The 12,738-nt window shown below is 44.0% G+C and overlaps 1 protein-coding gene across 3 annotated transcripts in view; it reads right to left on the bottom strand.

The window, feature by feature from the left end:
• Positions 1-12,738, bottom strand: part of LOC100751910 (S-adenosyl-L-methionine-dependent tRNA 4-demethylwyosine synthase TYW1) — an 83,010-nt gene that overhangs the window by 13,404 nt on the left and 56,868 nt on the right. For 2 of the 3 annotated variants that reach the window (XM_035443371.1, XM_027416096.2), the window contains one exon: positions 3,990-4,100. In XM_035443371.1, coding sequence (XP_035299262.1) covers positions 3,990-4,100 — 111 coding nt within the window. Of the gene's footprint in view, positions 1-3,247; positions 3,383-3,989; positions 4,101-12,738 lie in introns of those variants that run through there. The other variant, XM_035443372.1, reaches the window with a different exon arrangement.

Here is a 12,738-nt window from a genome sequence, read left to right as displayed (position 1 = left end):
GCCCCATTCAAGCCTAATGAGGCTAAAATACATGTTAATTTACAGGGAATATAAAAGAAAAAATATTTTACCAGACTGGCAATGAAAGAAAAGAGGAAATCAATATAATGAAGAGATAGCATCTACTGATTTATTTCATATAGAGTGCCTAATGGAAGGCAGTCTAAACATTTACTGGATCCTGGCACAGATTGTCCTATTGAATTCTCAAACAAACAAACCTCTTGAAGGATTACTACTTTAAGGCAGGTGGGGTGGGAGTGGTACACACCTACTATCCCAGCGCTTGGGAAGCTGAGACAAGAGAGAGAAAGATTCCAGACCAGCTTGGGCTCCATAGCCAGATACCTGCCTCAGAGAATAGATGCAATTGTCATTCTAATTTTAGGACAGATAGTTTAGTTTGAAAGGCTACACTGGCACATGTTGAATATGTGTATCGAAATACAAGCAAGATGGCTCAGCAAGTAAGGGCACTTCCTGCCAGGCCTGGCCACCTGAGCTGGATCCCTGCAGCCTACATAGTGGAAGACGAAAACCGACTCCTGCAGTTGTGGGCTGACCTCTGCATACACCCGCAGTTAGGATGGGAAACACACACACACACACACACACACACACACACACACATTAAAACAAACAAACAAACAAACTTGTGATACAGCCCCACTCAGCCTCATAAATAATGAAAAGACAAAGAAGGGAAGAAAGACAAAAATCTCTTAATCTGGTTCAGTCAGTAAAACAAGATATAATGCTAAAAAGAAGTTTTGAATAGGAACCACATTTAAAACAAATCTGAAAACACACATGCTTCTACTCTTTGGTATTTGTTTGTTTCTTCATTGTGTATGCACGGGTTATCGTCTCACTCACTTATTTTTAATTGGTTGCTGTCTGCGTGCTTGAAGTGCTGGGGACAGAACCCAGGGCCTCACAGATCCCAGGCAAACACTCTGCCACTAGTCCATGTCCTCAGTCCTGTTTCAGGATGTGATGGTGCACACCTGTAACCCCAGGGGAGGCTAAGGCAGAGGCTTAAGCTAAGGCTAAGGACAAGGTAAACCTGGGCTACAAAATGAGTCCAAGGCCAGCCTGGGCAACTTAGCAAAAGCCTGCTTCAAAGTAAATAGTGAGAGAAGGGCTGGAGAGACAGTTCAGTGGTGCTAATCTCTAACTGATCCCCATTCTCTCAGGGAGAGCATGCTCTCAGCAGCCTGTCCCTTGCAGAATCCCAGGGAGAACTCCAGGTGCCCACAAGACAGCCACATGTCCGTACCTACTGCCGCTCTATTTGCAACAGCCAGCATGTGGAATCAGCTCAGGTGTCCATCAACAGATGAACAGGTAAACAAAATGTAGTATAAGGGGCTGGTGGCATGGCTCAGTGGGTAAAGGCTATTGCTGACAGCCTGAATCTGGTCTTCAAGTCCACATGGTAGAAGGATAAAACCAACTCCTAAAAGCTGTCTTCTGCCCTCCGAGTGACACATAATTTCACTGCTGCTAGACCATACATTTCTCTGAGAATTTTAAAAGATAAAATCTCTCAAACCAGCTCATTTTACTTTTTTGTACTTCAATACTATAACCATGTCTCCAACCATCTCTATCAGTTTTCCCCTTGGGTATTTTAGTGAGGGTTGGTACAAGTAGTACTGGACACACTGCTGAGTATGCAGATAAAACAACCAAGTGGGAAGCTGCTTGAAAGAAACCATGGGTTTGTAACAGCTTTCTCTATTTCCGAGTCACACGAACAGGTGCCAAACACACAAAAACTTCAACAGGGAAATTCACTGTCTAACAAAACACAGCAATTACTATTACCAGTAAATAACCACTAGTATCATGGTGGAACATGGCTGTAATTCCAGCACTTGGGAAGTGGAGGCAGGAAGATCAGGGGTTCAAGGTCATCCTTAGCTGCATGATATAATGGCTACAGAAGATCTTGTTTAAAAAGAAAATTATAATAATATTTGCCGATTTTTTTTCAAATTATAAATGTTTACCATAGGAAACATGACTTCAAAAGAAAGGGCAAGAGTGAGAGGAGGAGAGGGAAGGGGGGGGGAAGAAAGGGAGAGAAGAGGTGCCCATGATCCAGCCAAGCATAATAAAAAAACAAAGATTTTACTACCATATAATTTGTGGCAACATTTTTTAATAGATAAGCCATAAATTAAAAGTCAGTAATCTCTGCAGTTGGCAAGCCTCCCCTGAACCAGGACATTATTTTCAGATAGTTTGCATTTGTGCGTCATTAGAACTCCTGCCAACAGAAACCTTTGAACTTAAGAGCAATTTCAAAACCAAATAGTGTCTCTTTCCTGACCAGAGATAACATGATAATGGCTCGGAGAGCAGGAGCCCTGGGTGCCCACTCCTACAACCCCTCCTACAGAGAGCCTAGCTCTAAAGGAGCAGTAAAATGCTGCAACTTCCCCTCTTGGGACTCAGGGAATATTCAGTTTCAAAACTGCACACTCAGAAAGCAGGAGCTGGCTTTCAGAGATGGGGATTTTTCTCCTGCCATTCAGTCATCTTGGGGATGCTCTTGGCACCCAGAAAGCCTCTCCATGCTCTACCTCAAAGGCAGGGTTTCAAACTGTCACTTCCAGCCCAGCCTTAACCCTAAACGGTGACCTCTTTAAAGTTATACTTGAATATTTAGAAGTTACCCTAAATTTAATATGGCAACAGGGAACTCAGGAAATGTCTCCCCAAATTCGCCCTAATTTTCTCTATCTCAGGAAAACATTCCCACCTTCTATGTCACCAGTTAAGCAAAGACTTTAGTGCAATAAACACACACACACACACACACACACACACACACACACACACACACACACACACTCTTTAGAGACAGTGTCTTATATAGCCTAGGCTTACCTCAAGCTCATGTATAATCAAGGATGAGTTTGAACTTGTGATCATGGGTGCAGGGATTACATGCCTATGCCACTATGCACAAACACTGGTACTGTTTTTTTTTTTTTTTTTTTTTTTTCCAGTCTTTTTGTTTGTGTGTTGGGGTGTCAGGTCCTTGCCTTCCATCTTGCTTGAGAAAGGATCTCATTGTTTGCCTTTGTGTATGCCAGGCTAGCTGGTCCGTAAGTCTGGGCTACATAGTGAGGTCCCAGGCTAGTCTGGACTACAGAATAAGACCTTATCTTAAAAAACAAACAAAGAATAAGTGAATGAATGAATAAATTAAATGGAGAAATTATCTTTTAACTTACATAGCTGAGGGCAAAATAAGCAGGGCTAACAGCAGGAAAAATGGGTAGCAGTTCAGTTAAAACCAGATCAGCCCCAGACTGGCGTCTTGTTGAAGGTGACAGGTGGACACGGCTCACTAGACTACCAATGACATCTGCAATAGGTTTGAAATATACCACTGTAAGAGTCTAATTACTCACTCCAACACTACTTTCTCAGCTCATCTCGTGTTGTCTACCTTCCATCATAGGAGAAGCTCTCAAAGATTTGTTTAAACCCAATACCAAATATGTAAACTGTCAGTATAAACTGACCACATTGTATGCAGCAATGATGTACTGTAAAAATAAATTGGTATAATGATTGATTTTTTATAACTGCCCAGTCCCATAATTAAACTTATTTTCTACCCTAAAAAAAGAGAGATTAAAAACGTGTGTGTGTGTGTGTGTGTGTGTGTGTGTGTGTGTATATACAGTGCCTCAGGGCACTAGATCCTCTTGAGCTGGAGTCGAAGATGGTTGTGAGATGTATAACTGGGAACCAAACTCAGGTCCTTTGGAAAATCAGCAAGTGCTCTTAAACACTGAGCCAACTCTCTAGGCACCAAAGTGGATGCTTTTGAAAACCAACAGAGGACAGAGCCAGCTTCTTGGTGAGTTTATGAACCAAATAACCAGGAATACTGAAAGCTTTTCCCCCAACCCTTGGCCAGCCAGCTCTAAGTTGCAGCATGCCCACCACTAGCCAGGAAAGCTCACCTTGACCTCGATGAAGTCAGGGTTCCCCAAGGACACCAACTCAGCATAGGCCTGGAGTTCTTCCACATTCCAACACTTCACAAGTGTCAGTCGGTAGACTGTTCGCTGTTGCTGAAACAGGGAAAACAACTTGGTTTAAAACTGAGCCAAAGTTCCAGATTCACTCAACAACCTTGACCTACAGACAACACAGGTCAGGTGGAGCCCCTGTGGACGTCTACAAACTGAAGTTACTTTTCAAAAGAAGATGGGTTGCTCAGCTAGCTCAATTGGTAGAGCACAAGACTCTTCAAAAGATTTTTATTTTTCATTGGTTACGTGTATGAGTGTGTCTGTGTATGGGTTTGTGTACATGAGTGTAGTTCCTTCGGAGGTCAGTAGAGGGCATCAGACCCACCCCTGCAATATGGGTGCCAAGAATAGAACCTGGGTCCTTAGGAAGAGCAGCAAGTGCCTCACCCACTGAGTCACCTCTCCAGCCCCTGAAATTACATTTTGCAGACAGACAGAAAACATCAGTGATAGAAAGATTCTCATACACCTTACAAAAGCACAAATTGCTAGCACATGTCTTCTTCACGCCCTCACACCATGCCCAGTATCTACAACCATGTTAGTCACCAACTGGCGGCCTATCACACACACAAACTGAATTAGTGTCAGTAGGAACAAGAGGGCTAGTGGGACAGCACGGTGAGTAAAGGTGCTTGCTGCCAATCCTGACAACCTGAGTTCGGTCTCTAGGACCCACTTAGGACCTGCCTGGTGGCTGGTAAGAACCAGTTCCTGCAAGTTGTCTCCCTTACTCACATGTGCTTACATACACACACACACACACACACACACACACACACACACACACACACACACACACACACACACACTCAATTAAAAAACAAACAAAATGACTACTGAAGAAACAGCAAGTTCTCCAGGACAGCAGCCACTGGTCAGTTGCCCACACTCCTGTAAAATGACCCATCTTCCCATGCTAATGTAAGAAACTATATCATTGTGGGCTAGAGAGATGGCTCAGTTGCTAAGAGCACCGGCTACTCTCACAGAGACCTGATTTCAGTCCCCAGCACCTACATGGCAGCTCACAACCACCTGTAACTCTAGCTCCAGTAGATCTGAAGTCATTGTCTGATCTCCATGGTCACCTGCATATGTATGTGTTTGTGTGTGCTTCTGGGTCACAAAAAAGGGGCATTAAACAAAAGGGAGACTTGTTAGAAAAATTAAGAGGATTATGAGGATAATGGTGTAGAGGATGGAAGAGGGCAATGGAGGGCTAAGATGATCTGAACGTACTATACATGTGTAGGAAAATAACAAAATGAAACCCATTATTAAATAAATTCATACACACTAATAAAAACTTTAAAAGTAAGCAATAAGTTGATTAAATCACTTTAGGGGATGGAAAATTAACTCACATAACCTTTTGCACTCAGACAACAATCAGGTGGACCATGAATAAGATGAATTATTGTTCTTTTCTTTCTGGCTCTCTTGTAATTTATAATCTTTGGCATTTCTTATTTCCGGGAAAGTTATGCTCATGGGTAATCACCAACATCCATAAGACCCCAAATTGGTCCAGGTTTTTTTCAAAAAGCATTAAGATCGTAGTCACTAAAGACTATGAAAAACAGACAACCAGAGTGTCAGCTACCTTCCAGAGCCCGAAATAAATGAATAAGGTTCAAGGGCATACCGGAAACCCTTGGAAGACCATTACTGATAGCTTGAAATCAAACACATTGCCCTTGAGAGGAGGCCAGACCTGGGTGACATGGGGACAATGTGTGGCAAGTTCCCAGGTGTCCTAGTGAGCAGGCCACCAAAATAATCAAGAGAAAAGAAAGGACTCCATGCTATCTACCTCTGTGTTTGGGGGCAGGGGGTGGGGGTTGGAGGAGCATAATTCATAAAAAGAAGAAACACTTGAGGGCATGTTTTATTTTTATTTTTTGAGGCAAGTGTCTTGTAGTCCAGGCTAGTCTTGAATGGACTATGTAGCCAAGCATGACCTTGAACTTCTGATTCTCCCGCCTCTGCTTCCTGGGGGCTGGGATGAAAGGCTGCCCTACAGTTCCCTAAAGGCTTGAGATCTTCCATGGAGCAGGCTTGAAGATGTATAGTAAAGTACCCGTCAGGTACATCAAGGGCATTCATTCCTGTCTACTTAGTTGCTTACAAAGGCATTTTACCAGGCAAGACAAGACAGGAAACTTCCAAATTCCCTTTAAATAGCTATCAGGCTTCTGCCACCAAATGGAAGACATATAGAACTGGGCTGCAGAGATGCTGAGGAGTCAAGAGCATATTCTGCTCATGCAGAGGACCTGCTCACAACACCTAGAGTTCTGTGCCAGAGGATCTGATGCCTTCTGGCCTCCATGGGTGCGTGCGCGCGCGCGCGCGCGCACACACACACACACACACACACACACACACACACACACACACACAAACAAATACAAGCACAGAGACACACATAGAGAGGTACACACACATACACACAGAGAGACACACATGCTCGCATGCATGCACCCCCCCACACACAAACATATAATTTAAAAAATAATAGGGATGTTCCCAGTTAGACTCACAGAAAACTGCCTATCCTGTTTTAAAGTTTTCTAGAAATTTATTATCAAATCAAAGAAGCCAGGGCAAAAATGACTGAAATACATACAAAAGCAGTGAAAGGTAAGTAATATAATTGGCTTCTTAAGAAGCTGTAAAGGGAGTTCTTCATTGGTCTATATAATAAAAAGCCGGAGTCAGATATAGAAGCAAATGCTGAGAGGTCAGAGAGAAGGAGCAAGCCACAGCACACCTTACCTCCTAAGCATCCCAGCAAAGAAGAGAGTGATTTCCTGTTTCTCCCTGCTTATATATTGTTTCTGCCCAGCTATATCACTTCCTGTCTGTCTGTACAAACCTCCAGACCTCTATGGTTAGCTAGTGGGAAGCTCCATTCTCTGACCCCCAGACAGGCAAGAAAGATATCACCACATTTATTTGTGCAAGAAAGATATCACCACAAAAAGCTATCAAAAAACAAAACCAAACAAAAAAAACCCTCAGATGCAAAAAAAAAAAAGTGGCTAGTCACCAAGTAATACTCACCACCTCTCTGAGCCTAGAGCAGCAGTGGGTTAAAATAAACTCGAGGTAGGATGGGATGCAGACCTAGCATGCTTCCTTCCTCAGTATGATCAATTCCTTTGTAAAATAGGGGGTTTGTGTAAGCTTAGCAATTTTAATCCAGTAAGCTCAAGGCTTGGAAAGCCATGGCAAGAATTCAGCAAGTTTAAAGCATGGGATACACAATAAATATCAGGCCAGCTTGGGCTACACAGTGAGTGCTGGGCCAGCCTGTACTATACAGTGCAACCTTGTTTCCAAACAAACAAAAAAGTGGGGTTGATGTTTCTTTTGTAGGACTTAGCACTCCATGCTGTAGCACTTAGAAATCAAATCATGTCAAGTACCAGGGATCCATTTAAACACCTCATTTAAAAACTCAATGACAGAGCTGAGAGGGCTCAGTGTATGAGAGTGCATGAGAACACAAGTTCGAATCCCCAGGACTCAAACAAAAAGCCAGGCATGGCCACACACACCTGTGACCCTAGTGCAGGGGTTTGCCGGGGCAGACAGGAGGGTCACTGGGTCACTGGCTGCCAGCCTCACTCCAAGTTCAGTGTGAGAACCTGTCACAGGTGATAAGGTAGAGGGTGACACAGCAGGGCACCCAGCATCCTCCTCAAGCCTCCACACACAGCACGGACCCTTGCACCACTCCCACACACTCACAAGAATACACCACACATACGTACATCATACACTTACACACCAAAACTAAACTCAGGCAACCCTAACAGAGGAATGGTTCTATGCCAGCAATGACCACTTACAGAATAGAAGGCAGAGAATATTCCATTTAAACATCTCTATTAAAAACTCAGTGATTCATTTATGAAATTACGTGCAATAAAGTTAAAAAGAAAAAACACATTTCTGAGAGACCTAAACAAAACTCTGCCTCCACGGAAGTGAACTTTACAAGTCTCTGAAAAAGTGCCCTGTTGAGGATGCTAGCAAGAGAAACAAAGCAAGATTAGTAGGCACTCTCATACACTGAGCCCTCTCAGCTCTGTCATTGAGTTTTTAAATGAGGTGTTTAAATGGATCCCTGGTACTTGACATGATTTGATTTCTAAGTGCTACAGCATGGAGTGCTAAGTCCTACAAAAGAAACATCAACCCCACTTTTTTGTTTGTTTGGAAACAAGGTTGCACTGTATAGTACAGGCTGGCCCAGCACTCACTGTGTAGCCCAAGCTGGCCTGATATTTATTGTGTATCCCATGCTGTGTGTCAGATGTTGTTACAAGTGTTTTGTGTCTTTCCAAGATTCTAGCATCTATCTAAACTTCAGAAGGAATCTTACCAAATTCATGTGACTATAATCTGCATTTGACAAATATGAAAACCAGGCCGAGTGAGTAAGTAAGCTGCTAAAAGCCACACGGTAGCCAAGCAGGTGATCCGAGATGGGATCCCCAGCCACAGAAATGCTAGCAACTGAGCTTGAGTGTATGCTTGCTCTGTCTCTCTGTTTCTGCTTCTATCTGCTACACCTGGTAAAACTGAGATAAAACACACAAAGAAATAAGACTCAGGGTGTGACACGGTGGGTAGAGTGCTTGCCTACCCTACAGGGAGGCCTGATGTTTGTCCCCAGCACCACATGAACCAGTGGTTCATGAAGTAGCTCATGTCTTTCATCCCAGCCCTGAGGAGATGGAGGCAGAAGGATGAGGGGAGTTCAAGGTCATCCTGAGATACACAGCAAGTTCGAGGCAAGCCTGCACTGCATGAGACCCTGACTCGGAAAAAGGCGTGAGGGCATGAGAGAATGGCTCAGTGGTCAAGAGTGCTAGCCATTCCTACACAGGACCTGACTTCTGTTCTCTACCACCAAACTGGTCGGTTTACAGCTGCTTGTAACTCCAGCTCCCGGGAATCCGACACCCTCTTTTGGCCTCTGAAATCACATAGCCACACACACATAATAAACATCTTTTTTTAAAGATGTGTAACTAAACTCATACTCCAATCTTCCACTGTAATAAGTATAATAAAGCCTGTATCTACACCTGAGGGTCCCCTGCTGGCTCTTACAGCTTTTCCAGTTTGTTCAGCTGTACGCTGTTAACACTATTGCTCAGTGACAAAGTCGGCTATCCAGTAGCAACAGTGCTTTTGAACCAGGGGCAACTCTGCAACCCTGGGGCTATTGTGTTGCAAATTTGAAACTTCCTTTCACAGGTAACACCTTGAGAACCCTTGGTGGGTTCCCCAAGTGGGGGTGCTACTGACATCTAGTGGGCAGAGGCCAGAGCTGCTGCTGAGCACAGTATAATCATAAGCTTGCCTCCCCCACCCACCGCTTCCTGCTATCAAGATTAGTCAATGAAAGAGAAATGGATTGAAAGCCAAGATGTCCTGTTAGAGCAGGTCTTCCCATGTCCGTTAATGGAGTCCTGGCTGTTCTTGGTTATTTGCTTAGTGTTCATGTTTAGGATCCAACTATTGACTTCCAGAAATATGCAACACACTTTGAGAATTTAAAAATAAAAACTATATTGGTTTAAGTGTGTACGTGCACATATCACAGCATGCTGCGGAAGTCAGAGCACAACTTAAGTTCTGGGATTACAGGTATGCACTATATGCCCAGCAAAGCCATTACTGATTGCCAGAAGTGACTGCAAATGATAAAGCCTGAGCTCACGAGAGCTTGGATGTCTTCCTGGAGAAGCTGTGTAGAGCTGGTGTTAGTCCTTCCTGGAATTAACTGGTGTGTCATCCATGAAACCACCTGGGCCTGGAACTCTCTCTGGGTGGGTTTTTACATTAGAAAACCAGAAGACTAGAGACCCAGAGGACCCAGCAGGAGCACCATAACCACTTGCAATTCTAACTTCAGGGGGTCTGGTGCCCTCTTCTGGACTCCAAGAGCACTGCACTTACACACACACACACAGACACACAGACACACAGACACACAGACACACAGACACACACACACACACACACACACGAATGCACACACGAATGCACATGCACGTGAATATTAAAATAGGATGGGTATGGTGGTGCACACATTTAATCCCAGCACTTGGGAGGGCGAGGCAGGTAGATTTCTGTGAGTTTGAGACCAATCTGGTCTACAGAATGAGTTGCAGGTCAGCCAGGGATACAGAATTGAGACCCTGTCTCAGTAAGTAAGTAAATAAATAATGAAATCAAATAATTCATAAACTCCATTATAGTTGCTTTCTATTGCTGGGCTAAAACATCAAGACCAAAAGCAACTTGGGGAGGAAAGGGTTTACTTGGCTTACAGGTCACAGTCCATCACTGAAGGAAATCAGGGCAAGAACTCAAGGCAGGATCTGAGACAGAGACCATGAAGGCACACTGCTTACTGGCTTGCTAACCTGCTTTCGTATTCAACCCAGGCCCAGGAGGCACCGCCCACAGTGGGCTGGGCCCATCCCCCGAAATTCATTAATCAAGATAACACCCTACAGGCTTGCCTGAAGGCCAATCTAATGGGGCATTTTCTCAATTCAAGTTCCCTCTTCCTGGGTGACCCCATCTTGTGTCAAGTTGGTAAAAAATCTAACCAGTACAGACTCAAGTCCCCTAGTTTATTCTTGTGCTAAGTTTTTCTAGCTTTGCTTCCTAAAACTTTGTACATTTCATCTAATTGGCACAAAGTCATTCAAAATAACTTATTTTTCTTTCATATATATGTGTATATGTATAGATGATGTATATGTATATAAACTTGTGAGCATGCATGAAGACAGTCATACACATGCCACAGCACATGTGTGGAGGTCAGAAGCCAATCTAGATTGTCCGTCTTTGCCTTCCACCTTTTCTGCGATGGGATTTCCTTGGTTGTTTGTTGCTGCCTTACCCAGGTTAGCTGACCCATCTCAACACCAGCACTGAGATTGAAGATGAGCACTGTTAAGTCTGGCTTCATGTGAGTTCTAGGATTTGAACTCAAGAGCCTCATGCTTGTGCGTGGCAACAACTTGGCCCATTGCGCCACCTCGCTAGTCCTCTGATTTTTGAAACTCTCAAGATGTCCAGTGTGATGGTTTGCGTGAAAGTGGCTCCCAAAGACTCATAGTTTTGAATGCTTGTTCCTAGGTAGCTGGAACTGTTTGGGAAGGATTAGGAAGTGAGGTCTTGTTAGAGGAGATGTGTCACTGGAGGTGGGCTTAGAGGTTTCAAAAGCCCACACCAGGCCCAGTGTCTCACTCTCTGCTCCCATTTTCAGATAAGATGTAAGGGCTCAGCACCACGCTTGCCTGCCTGCCTGCCTGCCTGCAGCCATGCTCCCTGCCATGATGGACATGGACTCACCCTCTGAAACTCTAAGCAAGCCCCAATTAAATTCTTTCTTTCATAAGTAGCCTTGGTCATGGGTTCCTTCGTAGCAAGAGAACAGTAACTCAGTCCAGACACACTCCTTTTCATCCCTGATATTATTAGTCTTACCTTGTTTCACTGACTGATTTTGCAGTCTTATAGGCTTTTCGAAAAGAGCCAACTTTGGTTTTTATCATCATTTCTATTCTGTGGATGTTCTTCTGTTTCATTAACGTCTTTATTCCCTCCCAAGTGCTTACTCTGTGGGTAATTTGCAGTTCATTTCTAACTACTTAATATGTATTGATCTTTAGTCTTTCTTTACTAAAGTAGGAACTTTGATTCTGCAAAAACATTTATTTCTCTTCAAGGGGAAGAAAGCTCCAGTCTGATAACCCAGGGTGGGCTCCACTTGGCTGAAGTCTCCTTCAAGCTTGAAGAATATTGTCCCTGGGGCTGGAGAGATGGCTCAGTGGATAAGAGCACTGACTGTTTTTCCAGAGCAATTGGGTTTGACTCCCAGCACCAACATGGCAGATAGCTCCCAACCATCTGCAACTCCAGTTCCAAAGAGCCTCCATGGGCACCAGGTAATAGCGCACAGATATACACTCAGGAAAAATACCCACACATATTAAAGAAAAAAAAAAGGTAGTAAAATAATTTATTTGCATACTGTCTCCATCTTCCCAAATGGAGTCCCAAGCAGGCTTGGCCTCCTTATCCTCAAAGGCAAAAGAGGTAGCAACAGAAGACTCTTGCCAGAAACAGAGTGGGAAGCAACTTTTTATTTATTTATTTTGAGACAGCCTCTCATGCTGCCTGGGTTGGTTAATGCCATCTTGACAGAGTCTAGTATCACGTGGGAGGTGGGTCTCTGAGCATGCATTTGAAGGATTATCTTAATTACATTGACTGATGTGGGAGAGAGACTAACTGTGGGCAGGATCCTGCCCTGGCTGGGGCCCTGGGCTGCACTGTGGAGAGGGTGTTAAGCAGCAGCAGTAATAAATACATCACTCTGTCCCTGACTCTGGAAGCCATGTGGTCCTGACTTCCCCATCCCCTGCTGCACTGTGCCTTCAACTGTGAGCCACAATAGGCTCTTTCCCTTGCCACTTTTGTTAGATAAAGGCACTTACCATGTTACCCTGGTAACTTGAATTCAATCTACAGAACCCATATAAAAAGCCAGATGTGAAGGCTCACATCTGTATTCACAGGATTCTTAGTGAGAGATGGGAGACAGAGACAGGAGGATCAGCTATCCTGGTGT

Source organism: Cricetulus griseus, chromosome 4 (genome assembly GCF_003668045.3).
Source record: "Cricetulus griseus strain 17A/GY chromosome 4, alternate assembly CriGri-PICRH-1.0, whole genome shotgun sequence".
NCBI lineage: Eukaryota > Metazoa > Chordata > Mammalia > Rodentia > Cricetidae > Cricetulus > Cricetulus griseus.
The sequence above is the reverse complement of the archived record's forward strand: the minus strand, read 5'-3'. Positions and strand labels throughout refer to the sequence as shown.